Genomic DNA, 13,885 nt, shown 5'->3' with positions numbered 1-13,885 from the left:
TATTGTGCCCATTTGTAAACTTCAGTTTTTCAGTGTGAAAATATTTGGGCCCAAGTTCCGATTCTTTAATGCAGAATTAGTCATGTAAACAGCAATTTCTATTTATGTCTGTTAACTTCAGAGTTTTAGTGATTACTTACTGCATCTTGTCGTGACAGCGATTTTCTGTGCTTTTTGTTCATGATCAGTCGTTTGCTCACTCTCATCTTGGGTACAAGCTGCTGCTGTCTGTCATCTACTTCACATGTGTGGGATGCAAAGAAGTATTATGTTGGTAAATGCTTTGTGTGCTTGGGTTAGGTCTCGTGACATTAATAAAACATCGCGAAATGCTTTTTGTTAAGTTAGGTGGGTCAGGTTTAGTGTTTAGTTTAGGTTTGAAATAACATCCGTAAATGCTTCCAATGCCTGATTACGTAATCGGGACAGATTAATCGGTACTCTGTCGGTACCGGCTGATAGAGGCATATTGCTTTATTGTTAAAATTACTGATTATTTTACTGATCCAATATATCTATAAATATGCTATAATTTAGTGCAAAATTCTGTCATTTTGTTATAATTTTTATGTATAATCTCCATGCCCAACTTTTAAAAAAAAATGTTTAAATATGCAACTTCTTGTGCATTGCAGTCACCTGAAAACATGCACTTATTAAGGAGTTCAGTGCAGGTTCTTCAAGGACCATTTGGAATTGTACAGAGCATTTCCTGACATTCACTACGAGACTCGGTGGCAAGCGGCCCGGCGTCAGCGCTTGTCATTCCCGATGAACGGGCCCGCGACAGTCGCACGCTACAGTCTGTTTTTTTCGCTCTCACTGCCTTCGCTCTCTTTCCCTTTCTGTTGACGTTGCAGACTGACGCCAGTATAATCCTCCCTCGGAAGTTGTGTTGTGTCGTGTCCGTGTGTTGAAGATTGTGGCTTAATATGGCACCACGAAAGTTTACATTACAACAAAGGATTTATCTTGTCGAGAGTTACTTCGGAAAGAGGAGTTGTGGAGAAGTGCGACGACGTTTTGCAACGAAATTTACTGATGTTTCCGTTCCACATAGGACCACTATATTAAACCTCGTACAAAAGTTTAGAGTAACAGGGTCTGTTTTGGATAAAAGTGGAAAGAAAAACCAAGTATACAAAGACAATCCGCACACCATCCGCGAGTTAAAGAGAGTATTGTACGAGAAATCTGGAGAATTACAGTAGACGAACTTGCACGTGTAAATGCCCATTTCCTTCAGAGATGCCAGGAATGTGTTGCAGCAGAGGGACATCATTTTCAACACCTTCTGTAGTCAAGGTTACTACACAATATGAAAACTAATTTTAATAGCCGACTCGAGCGACTATCACAGACCCGTTCACCGGGAAAGAAAAGCACTGATGCCGGGCCACTTGCCGCCGAGTCTCGTAGCGAATGTCAGGGAATGCTCTGTATATCAGATCGGTAGAATATTGGTTATCGGTATTGATAAATTTTATATCGGTATCGGCCAAAATTTCATATTGGCCCATCCCTAATTCTTTGAAATATGCCTGATTCTTAAAAAGAGTCAGTTATTTGGAGACACGTGACTCCACCTTACTGCTAAGTGTTAGAAGTGGAGATATGTCGGTCTGACTCCCAAATAGAACTCTTCAGAGGAGTTTATTTAAACAAAACTGAAAAATGCATTTTAGAAGTTGCTTTCCTCTGGATCCCATATAACAATATGAGATATAAATCCACATGTCTACTCAAGTATGTTGTCCTTAAAAATATTATTAATTTGCTAGCAAGTTTTAGTACATATTTTTTAGATGTTTAGTGCATTTTTGCCTATTTTGAATTCTTTTACTGCCTAACTTCCAATCTCTAGTCATGACTTTTTTTATGTTTATATTAGGAGACAGCAACTCCAGAAGTTATTGAAGAGGAAAACATTTTTATGGAATCTGAAAGTGTGCGATCAACTCTGGATGTCTCAACTGATCCCGGTATAAGGGAAGCTCCATTACAATCTAGCACGGTAAACATTTCTGCAGACGTGAATACTCAGCATTCAGATTTGTTAGCAGAAATTGGTAGTGAAGGAAATAGAGAAGCCAGCATAATTATCAGTGGTAATTGTATCGGAAATGCTACGTATTTGTGGGATGATGCTGGTGCAGAAAACCTATCAGATAGGCTACACAATGAAAGTGAAGTTGTTGCATTACAAGGTGCACAAAATATTGTGATTTCTGGTAGTGATCAAGATGAAAGTGCGAATGATATCTTGTCCCAGATCGATGCTCAGGTAGACTCCGTCCAGAGTAATGATTCTAATCTGTGCAGTGATAGTGAAGTTCCGCACAAACCAGTGTGTGCAATTTCGGAGGATGCAGCGAGTGATCGTGACAAACAAACGGAAAAAGAAGAGGAATTTGTTGAGATTTCGCATCTCGAGACGAGTGCTGATTTCCCATACTTGTATGAAGAGCCAGATGAACCAGAAGATGTGAGGCCTAAGAAGAGAAGGTAAGACATTTTTATTTTGTTATTTTATTTGAATCCTCTGCGTATGTGCATGTGAGGTGTGATCAAATGAAAGCCTATTCAACTACTTTTACCTTTATTTAGATTAGGGATGAGCCAATACGGATCCTGATGCTTCAAAGTTTTAACAGTTAAAAGTTTACTCTGATAAGCTTACTTTTCATTTTTCCGCGTAAATTTTTCTCGCGATCGATTTCGCCACCTTTCTGGTGGCTTCGTCAGGTGTGTACTGTTTTGCTGCTTTCGTGAAACAGTGTTTGTTCACATGTGCAGGCAGGCTTTTTTGCGAACACTTGAGGCCCGTGCTTGGTTGCTTGTTAGATAGCGGGAAGCCAGGTTTTACTGAGTGCCCCGGGGTTAGTGTTGAGGTCGGCGGGCATGGTCACTGATGCATAGGTTTCTTTTGAAAACCTTTCCAATGTGGATTTTGCTTGCATGACTATTTTGGCAGAGTCTATGCTATGGTTTTCATCTATGAGGTGGCAGGAAAGGCCTGTTCTCCTCCCAAGTTGGTGCCAACATCATGCTCCTTGAGCCTATCATCAAGTCGGTGCTTTGTCATACCTACATACTTGCTTCCACATGTGCAGGTGATCATGTAGATGCCACATCTTGCATTGGGGTTGGTGTAATATCATTTGAAATGGGTTACGTCGAAGCCACGAGATGATCGCAAGAAAAATACATGAAAAAATTAAAAGTAAGCTTATCAGAGTAAATTACGTATCTCCGCATAACCGCCAAACAGATATCTTTAGATACAAAGTTAAAAGTTGTCCAAAATATTGTATTCCACTTCAATTGTAAGTACAGTGGAAGCTCGATTCGGAGCACTCACGTTAACAATGTATTATGAACAGAGCAGAAGTGACACGAACTTCACACGTCCACAGCTGGATGTGCACTGAACAGACGGAAAGTCCCTGACAAAATGGCGAAGTTCGCCCTGCCACTAGCAGCACCCCACCAAAACTCGAGTGACTTTCTGGATAGCCCTCGTATAAATAAATAAAAATATAAGTAAAAAGTCTATTACTTACGCCAACGTGAGTCTCCTTCGTCGATATATGCTACGTTTCGGGGGTTCAACCGCCCCCTTCTTCAGGCACTATCTAGGCATGAATCACCACCATGCTGCGTCAAGTTTATCAATCAAGGATAAAACTTGTCCCCGTTTGAAAGTAAAATCCATACCAATTATCAATTGTTAAAACTATAAAATCCCCATACCCCTGACCTCCGTGTGGTTACCAGATCTTGCTTCCTTATGAAATGCAGAAAACTGGCATAGGCTATTTCCCTCCCACCTAACTACTTCCCCTCTCCACTTATGTCACTTCCGGGTCGAACTCTTGTATTTCCTGAGCTGCGGAGACTACCTCCAGAGTAACCTGGAAACCGATTTTATTTCTCTTTTTGCAGTTTTCCCACCTTTTGAACATATTAATCCAAATTTCTTAGAGGTTTCCATCCTCCCTATTTAGTTTTCTATTTCTGTCTTTGCAAATGTTGGCTGCCTCATACGGAGGTTGTTCGCTTTATATCCGACCATTGTCGATTCGGTGCTGCCACCTGGCGTATCATGCTGGAACTATGGGTCTGCTGGCGGGAGCAGTGTTGTGTTTGACCTTGTAGGTGCTTGAGTGTTGGTAGTGAATGTTATCAAATGGCGCCAAAAATCAACCGGTATTGGGAGGGTTACGTAATGGTCCTTTTCCATGCAAAATTTTCATACGTATGCATTGTGAAACACTCAGGGTGACTACTGCGAAAGCTATTGTGGCCCGTTACACACAACAGGCTCTCCTTGCGAAACATTCACCCACGAAAACCACCAGGAGAAGGGCTGCAAGCAAAGTGTCACCCGTAGTGCTAAGGGGGATCCGGCGATTGGCATGCCAAGAAAATCCCCCGACTCAACGTGATAACGCCCACAGATTTCTCCTCGCACCGTCAACTGTGAACAAAACAATTCGCAAGCGCCTCAGGTTGAAGCGTGTGCGGAAGACCCCTGTCCACCACCTTCTACCGCGTCACATTGCCGAACGTAAGACGAACTGAAGGAAACTGTATGAAAAGTACCTGGCGGGTTCCAAATGGAAGAAAGTTGTCACAATGGATGAATCATATGTCCATCTCACTGCTGGTGGTCACATTCGGGTGATCACATACCGTGACATTGACGGCAAGGGGCGCAGCAACTTTGTTCGTCAGTGCAGGGAAAGTTTCCCTCGTGCCTTTATGGTTGAGACGGGATTCGGATATGAGAGTTAGTTGATGATACGCAAGGTGGACAAAAACGTGAAGGTGAATGCCAGATACTTCCAAGACTCCATTCTGCCACCTATCTATCGGAGAGACATCCCACAATTGTATGGAATGGACGCGAACCAGGTGATGATCCATATGGACAAGGCTTCGAGTCATACCGCCAGAACATCACTACGTTTTTATCATGAAATGGCAGAGGAATTAGGAATTCATGTCATTTCATTTGAAGACATTCCTGTGAAAAGCCCAGATGCCAGTCCAATGGATTTTTGCACATTTGGACTGTTGAAACGATCTCTTCAACATCGCCGCCCGCGCACCCTGGATGGTCTATGGAAAGCTTGCAGGGAGGAGTGGGACAGAATTCCGATGCCTGTCCTGCACCGGAGCTTGCTGCAATGGAAACCGATGCCGGGCGATAGTCCACAATGCTGGGGGTCCAATAGAACATGATCGGTGGTGGCGACGCGGTATCTCTTAAGGTGAGTTCCCGTCAAACATGATCGGATATAAAGCGAACAACCTTTTGTATACGTTTCTATTAATGGTTTTACTTTCCCTTTTGATAACCTCTCTCTTCTTAATTTTATGTGAATTTTCTATGATGTGCTCGGATAGGCCAGTTCTAGGTATTGCTTCGCTAATGTCTTTATCATGCTCCTTCCATCTCACTTTCATACTTCTTTCCATTTGCCCAATGTATTCTTTATCGCAACTACACCTCACGCTATACACTTCTTTCTCTTCTTCCTTAACTCTTTCTATTTCTGCCCTTTTATACTCCGTAAAGTGTTTCTGAATGTTACAAGGGGCTTTCATCCTGCATTTAATATTATATTCTTTTAATGTTTTTTTCAATTTTTTCTGAGACACTTAAAGTATGGATAGATAGTGCCTGAAGAAGGGGGCGGTTGAACCCCTGAAACGTAGCATATATCGACGAAGGAGACTCACGTTGGCGTAAGTGATAGACTTTTACCTTATATTTTTATTTATTTATATAATAGAAATATATATTTTTTAATACTTATCTCAACAGGTGTAAAATTATGGTACAGTTGTCAGACTAGTACACAGAAGAATTTCTTGAAAATAAGGTTAAAGCTGAAATAGGCTGCTTCTAATTGCCTTTCAATTATGGCAACAACTTTTCCATGGAATTCACTATGCCATTGAGATTGTTTTCTGACAAATAGAAAAAAATGGGGGACCCAATTGGAAATGATGCGGCATTAAATAAAGTGGAGTAGGATAGGTACTGATTTTCAGAATAATCACTCGCCTTAACAAATGTACTTTTCCAGACACGAATAGAAACAAATTGAAGCCTACCATGTACTTGTATTTGTATGTTTTGTTATTTAATGTTGTTTTTCAGCCACTTTCGTTGGCTAATTGTGATAATGATGATTAGTGATGACATGATCAAATAACTAACAATCACAAAGAACGCCCTGCCCACACCAGGATTTGAACCCAGGAACTTTGGTTGAGAGCTCAAAAGCCTAGAATTTACTCTGGACTATTGTTACTTGTTGGTAGTTCGTCCACTGAGAATATAAATGTAAGTTCAATTTTTCATTTTGTCAGGTGAGACCTGTAAAGTTTGACATGCTATATTTATTGGACTTTTGTGGGATCCGAACCACTAGTGCCTCCACCGGGTATCAAACCCGGGACCCCTTGATTGCACGGCGACGACTCTAACACTGCGCCATCGGGGAGGCCTATATCTTCATATCAACGGAGTGTTTCTTTAGGGGAGATACTATTATTGGGGGAATATGCCTCGTTAACCCACCTCCCCACCAAAACAAATCTACTATTGCCTGACAGTTGTAAGTACCTAGGACATTAAATGTTATGATAACATTTAGACGTAATTTAGAAACAGTATATTTGCGTTATAAGAAAACCAAAACCAATATTCAAAATGAACTATTGAACTATTAACACCGAGAAAACTTGGCCAAATATCTATTGCACGTTCAACTCAATGACGGCATGAAATGTGATCTACCTACAACGGACAAAGCTAACGAAATCAGCTCTTCTTGCCATGGCAGTAAGCTTTTGTACTTGATTTGGCAATGGACAGAAAACTTCAGACGCGAAGCAGGATACAATTGTCTAAAGGGTTAATTAACTTTTTCCCCTGAATGCTTTTTCAGTGGTGTTGGTTTCCTAGTTAACGAATGGTAAACTACGTATATGCTTTCAATCCATTTTCTTTGGTGGGGGGGATGCATTTTTTCTTCTGCCGGTGTTTTGTGGGAGGGAGAATCCCCGACATCATCTTCGCACACTGCTTGCATCTCAGAAACAAGATTATGTAGTTGTTCTGCAATGAAGATGAAACAATTTCATTATGAATTTGTCATTCTGTAGCATAGTAAAATTAATAAATTCAATCAATCGACTACTTCCACTATTCAAAATTTTTGTTTGTTAACAAAACTAAGAACCAAAGTCCACTACTACTTCTAAGCAACTCGCAGAAGTGACTAAGGTTATCAGCAAGTGGTTTATCTCTTACTCACAAGGGAGGTTATCTAAGTGTCCCCCTCCGATTTCCATGAAACTTGGCAGGTGTATAGAGGGGTCCAAAGGAAGAAATACGTGTTTTTTTTTGTTTTGGCTAAAAAACTGTTTTAGGGGGCAAACCCCCCTTCAAATGTCAAAGATGAGGACCAATTGAAGTGGGGATCTGACCCCTGTGTCTCCCTCCGATTTCCATGAAACTTGGTAGGTGTATAGAGGGGCCCAAAGGAAGAAATACGTGTTTTTGGGTTTCAGCTAAAAACTGTTTTATTGGGCAAACCTCACCCCCTCAAATGTCAAGATGAGGAGAAATTGAAGTGGGGATCTGACCCCGAAACCACGTAAATACGGCATAGGAAGAAACAGGGGGCATAGGGCCCCTCTATACATCTGCCATATTTCATGGAATTCGGAGGGGGACACAGGGGTCAGATCCCCATGTCTATTTGTCCTCATCTTGACATTTCAGGCAGGTTTTGCCCCCCTAGAGAAATTTTTTAGCCGAAACAAAAACACATATTTCTTCCTTTGGGCCCCTCTATACACCTGCCAAGTTTCATGGAAATCGGGGTCAAATGCCCACTTCAATTTGTCCTCATTTTGACATTTGAGGGGGTTTGCCCCCTAAAACAGTTTTTTTAGCCGAAACAAAAAGGTAAGGTTTCATTGGCTGTTGGAGTTTGGACTTTCATGGCTGCTTCCAAATTTTTGTACATGAACCAAAAATACTCTCAATGTATCAATATTGGTTTGCATGTAGACATCAGACGATAGCATAGATGAAGCGATTTCATCCTAAATAGACCACAGCCAAAATATCTCGATTTGTTTACAATTTGGAGACATAACATTTACATTCTCAGTGGACTAGTTATAGCTTTTTGTCCTTACCATTGCAGGAAGAAATCTAAATCCACAGATGTTAATGCAAATTATCACAAATCATCTGGAGGTTTTCCTGAACACCTGGAACTGGAAATTGTGAAATATGTCCAATACCTTTCGGATCATAAAATGGCATTGACAGAGCCAGAACTGGCAGCGAATCTTTTCAGAATTGCCGAGATTGAAGATGTCCGTCACTTCAGGTTGAAGCAAAAAGTACGGCCCCACTTAAAGTCTACATTTCTAAGAAGGCATCGAGAACTGAGGAAAGAACGTTGTCGTCAAAAAGTGCGGGGCGGAAATACCAGCGAGTCGGTCAATAATTTCATCGAGGATATGGATAGCCTCACAGACACGTACGGCATTCGGAGGGAGAGAGTGTTCAGCACGAATGAAGTTCAGGTGTCGGCTCGTGAGGGGAATCTCAGTAGCGAATGTGTTGTCACAGTGAACGTTTGCGTGAATTACTGTGGAACGGTGGTACCACCATTGTTTGTTTATCCGTTGTTTCACATGAATAACGATTTCCTCCAGGATTGTCACCCAAGTTGCAAGGGAACCACAACTACAGGAGAGATGAAGGCAAGCGAGTTTCTAGCGTTCCTTCATCACTTGGTTGCTGATGTCAAGCCCACCGCTGAAGATCCCATTGCCCTTATTGTGAGCAACAAGTTCTACCACAAAGATTTCTACGTCGTGAAATGGGCGAAGACTCACCACATTATATTGTTTGGTGTTCCACCTCTAGTCGACAAAAATAGACAGCAAGCCGAGAGCAACCTGGTGACATTGTTCAAATCTGCATATGAAAATGAGTGTGCAATTTGGGAATCATCTAATCAAGAACAGCTTGTAACTATGCACAATGTTGCAGCATTGGTTTCTAGAGTACTCTACAAGCCATGCAGTTCTAAAGTGTGTAAGACATGTAAGTTCAAATATTACGATAGCTACAGACATTTTCTTCAGAATATTGTACCGCAGGGGTCTAACCTCTCATTTTCAAGAGAGACGTTCATACATTATGAAAAGGGGTAGAAGAAAAGTTAGTTGGAACAAGCCTAGACAGTTTGTGTAAGAAAGTTCCTATCTTCTACAAAATAGTTATTATTCAAGTCAGAAAATGTATTAATAGGAATAATCTCGACAAAGTGATTTGTCACATATGTAGATTTGTGTATTGTAATTGATATTGTTTCTGTTTTTTTATTTTTTTACGTTTACTACAATGTACCTGACTGCTTAAAAGTTTTTTTTTTTTTTTAAATATGTTTGTTCTTATCAAACATACTCAATATTAATTTACTACCATAACCCATTTACATCATATTTAAATACCTTCAGCTGACTTAGTAACCATATTTAAATACACTAACAGGGTTGGGAGCCTATTAATACGTATAAGATATATAAGAATCATGTAAAATGAACCAAGGAAGAAATTATAATGCCCTGAACTATCATGAGCTTGTGCTCAGCAACCACTTATCATTTGCTTATCGTTTTTATCAGCATTGTTTTCATCAGTGAAATATATGAATCATGAAATTAGATTGAACCTCCTTCCCTACCCAAGTTTCATGAAAAATAGACATGTCAATATGTCTCTTTGTGTTCAGTACAATTGTATGCTTCATTTTCATACTTGTGACATCAGAATAACTACAACAAAATATGCCCTATTCATCTGTTGTAGTTTCAAACAATGTGTCATCATCTTCCAACTTCGTTATGTCAGGCTTGTTCAGTTGTCTTCATTTCTTTTTGTCAAATAAAGGTTTCATGTATTCCAAAATATCAAACAAGTTTTTGTCATATTACAGTAAACATGCTTTATCATTATTATTCACATCAGTTTCCTCATTACTTTCATTGTCAGGATCACTAGAACTAGAATTTTCTTCAGAGTATTATCTTCACAGAAATCACTGCCTCTAGAATTACTGTCTAAAACACCAGAATATTCCCTCGTCATCAGTACTATATCTTTTCATCGCCATGACTACCACCAGAGAAATAGGAGGAAGAAGTTCTTTTTCTCAGTGTGAATCGGTGGGGTCATACTGCAGGGATTTAGGGAGATTTCACACCAAATGAACAAGCAACATTGGAAACGAACCCGTAGTAATCAATGCAACCTTTCAAACCAAAGTAACAAGGCAAGTCAAGTATCGCTCAGACTGGGCCTTTTTCTCAGTACCGTGCATCGTGTCGCCTCATGCTGTTGTCCGTGCATGTTCAGTTAAATGTTTCCTTTATTCTGAATGGGCTTGTGTCGCTTGTCGCTTTGGTGTGAAATCTCCCTTAGAAACATCACTTCATTTCAGAATGCAAACAAGAGACATCTATGAGCTAAACGTTGAACTATATTCATTTATATTAAGCAATGCATCATTGAGAGCTGAGCTTGCCATAGGATTTCTACACCAAAATAAGTTCATGCGAGTACTGGTTGTAATAAAATGTAAATGGGTTAACTTTTACAATGTAGTTTATTAAAAAAATGAAAATATTGTTGTATCGCATGTGCTGTTTTTACGTTTTAACATTTTAATTATTATTGCGTGCAATTCATTAGTTTATTGAATTCATGTGTAGATTGTTTTCTCATGTGGAGTGTTTGGTTTCCTGGATTTTATCATCAGTGGAGATCAAGTTGAAATACTCTCCGAATCGTTATTAATGATTGTCAATCATCTGTGAAGTGTTTAAGTGGAATTGCCAGAAGCATGTCTAGGTTAAAAGTTATACAGAAATGCTTCTTATAAATCTCGGCACTTACGATTTATTTGTGATTATATGTAAGTCCGTGAGCAAAGAAACATATGTACAAAAAATTATGAAGGAAAACTACTTTATTTTTGTAAAGTTGTCATTTGCATCATGGCAATACGAAAAAAGAACACTATTTATCAAAATATATTTACTGTGGTAAGTTTTATTATTAGTTTATATATAAAGTTCTATTTATTAAATATTTGGTTTGTGTTTGAGCATGACAGAATGTACTGTTATACAAGTACAGGGTGTGTGTTTTTTTTTAATAAGGCCTGAACCGAAATTGCTACAAGCATTTCAAAAATAATTTCTTCGTAGATTCGACATTCGAAATGAAACACTAATGTTTATGAAACTCCATTGAAAATATCTGTTTGGAGTTTGCTATTAAATATTTCAGTGCCATTTCAAGTAAGTAACTTCCATAAAGATTACAAAGGCTACTTAAAAAAAAAAAGCTTTTGTACACATGACAAGGGGAAGGGGTGTAAAAGTGTGTGTGTACGTGTGTGTGTAAATGTGAATTTTAATGCAGAAACTGAACAATATTCCATTTTGAATATTAAGTGAGTGGAATTCCTCTGTACTGCAGTACGTGTCCAGTGAAAAATAATGTACAATTTTCAGAGTTTTTCCTCCTTTACCAGTACCTTTGGATACATATTTGTTACTGCGGTGATACTTCGAATGATGTGTAAGAAAATGGTGTATTGTTTGAAAGAAATACCATGAACGTTTTTTATGAACAAAAATATTTGTGTACTTGCATTCCTGACTGAATTGTGATATAAAACCAAAGTGTGAATGCATGTACAAAAAAACACTATCTCTTCTCTATTACTCTATCCATAAATTTCACTTTAATGTGTTGATTTGTTCATCTGTTCATTTAGTAATGGATTTTAAAGTTTTAAATCTCATCAGGAACATTTATTATTATTATTATTTGCATTCATTATGTAGACGTAATGTTAATTAGTGGCTAAATGAATTGTAAGCGCTCATCATGTTATACAAATTTCGTAAAAACACCATTTGTAAACTGTTTATAAATATTTAGTTATATCATAAGAAAAATGTTTTAAAAGTGTAAATTTATTAGAGTCTGTTTTGAACGTCTTCCTTTTTCATTGAAACATGCAGTGCCGATGAAAACAAGAAACAATTGAAAACAAGGTTGTGATTCTAATCTTTGCTGCCTATAATTGTAATCTAAGTTATTCTTTCTACATTAAAAATAAACATACATCTTTTAACTTATTCAAATTTGAGCCAAATATATGTATCTTTATACAGTATACTTTTAAAGTAACAAAATAAAGGTTAGTCTATTCTAATGCACAATGTAGTTAATAAATATATTGTTCACGTGGCTGTCTGAGACAACCTTTTGTTTAAAATTGGCTAAATTTGTTTCATCTCTCTTGACTATTATTATGTGGCAAAAAAAGAAACATCTTCAACAGAAAAAATCACTTTTAAGGAATGACTTTGAAAATAAATATTCATGGTAAAAAAAAGATTAGTTTGAGAATATAGAAAAATGGTTTATTTTAAATGTTTTGATTTGGTCTTCCACATGGATTGTCCAACTGTACCAGAATTGAATTGTTATGCATACTGTTGCAAATTGATTTATAATTTTATATAACATTAAAGTTTATACATGGATATATGTTTTTTCTTTCATTTAAGTTGCAAGTACAAAATACACACTGACAATTTTTTACAGTGTAAAGAGGACATAAGGACAAACAACTTTTCTTATTTTGACACAACTGCATAGCACAAATTAAGGGTTGCTACTTATAATTATTTTTTTCCTCCGATACAGCATACTACAAGGGTTGGATAAAAAGTAATGGCAACACTGGTATAATTGCTACTTGACTGTATTGGCAGAGGAGCACGTGTTACATTCCTTCAATGTAATCGCCCCCCTCATCTCTATGACCTTCTGCCACACGTATGGAAGGCGTCGTACACCGTCAGCGCGTCCATCTCTGTCGATGTCCCGCAGTGACTGCCCTATAGCACGTATGATGGCTTCGCGCATGTCGTAGTGTTTCCCGCCCAGTGGTTCCTTCATTTTGGCAAAAAGGTCGTAATCACACGGTCTCATACCGGTGAATACGGTGGATGTTCCAGTACCTCCCACTACCAGTTATGCAGGAGCACCGTCACAGTGTTCGCAGTGTGACACTTTGCATTGTCAAGCAGGATGATGGGACACCATGCCAGAACGTGCCGTCGCTTCCTTCTTAATGCGAGACGAAGGTGGTGTTGCAAGAAGGTGCAGTAGTAGGCTGCATTGACCGTCTGCCTAAGAGACGTTGTTCTTCTTGCCTAAACATATTGTTAGGGTGCTTGCACCCTCGTCCTCTGCTTCAGAGCACTGCTGTTTTTGACTGAATAACATACAATCGCACCCCACTCAGTATACTTCCTCGTCTTACATTCCTTTATCAACCACGAAACTGTTGTGGCGCTGTGACTCGCCCCTTTCATGGGACAGCAGTGTTGCCATTACTTTTTATCCAACCCTTGTACATCGGTGAGAAGTAACTAGACATTGATCTCTGAAACTTTCTGTACATATACATTATGGAAGAAGAGAATTACATATGTCCTTTCCTCCTGTCCTTTCTAAACTTACAGACTCCCTATCAGCGCCGTTTACTGACTGATTTTAGGTATCTTTACAAAATTGTCAATGGCAAAATCCGTTGCAACACGGTCCTCCAGGAATTCCACTTTTGAGTGCCTATGTGCACAACACGCAACACTAATCTATTTTACACAAAAAAGCCTAGACTGGAAGTTCAAAAAAGATCGCTTTTCCACAGAGTATGCCTTTCGGTCAACCATCAGAACATATGTTGCTAAC

The 13,885-nt window shown here is 38.9% G+C and overlaps 1 protein-coding gene across 1 annotated transcript in view; it reads left to right on the top strand.

The window, feature by feature from the left end:
• Positions 1-12,655, top strand: part of LOC145978031 (uncharacterized) — a 34,471-nt gene extending 21,816 nt beyond the window's left edge. Inside the window, exons 5-6 of the mRNA XM_083110418.1 lie at positions 1,892-2,505; positions 8,235-12,655. Coding sequence (XP_082966544.1) covers positions 1,892-2,505; positions 8,235-9,258 — 1,638 coding nt within the window. The 3' untranslated portion in view covers positions 9,259-12,655. The remainder of the gene's footprint in view (positions 1-1,891; positions 2,506-8,234) is intronic.
• The last annotated feature ends 1,230 nt before the right edge of the window (positions 12,656-13,885 follow it).

The sequence above is a fragment of the Lepisma saccharinum genome, chromosome 24 (assembly GCF_977018435.1).
Source record: "Lepisma saccharinum chromosome 24, izLepSacc3.1, whole genome shotgun sequence".
NCBI classification, from domain to species: domain Eukaryota; kingdom Metazoa; phylum Arthropoda; class Insecta; order Zygentoma; family Lepismatidae; genus Lepisma; species Lepisma saccharinum.
This window is presented reverse-complemented; position numbering and strand designations above follow the sequence as displayed.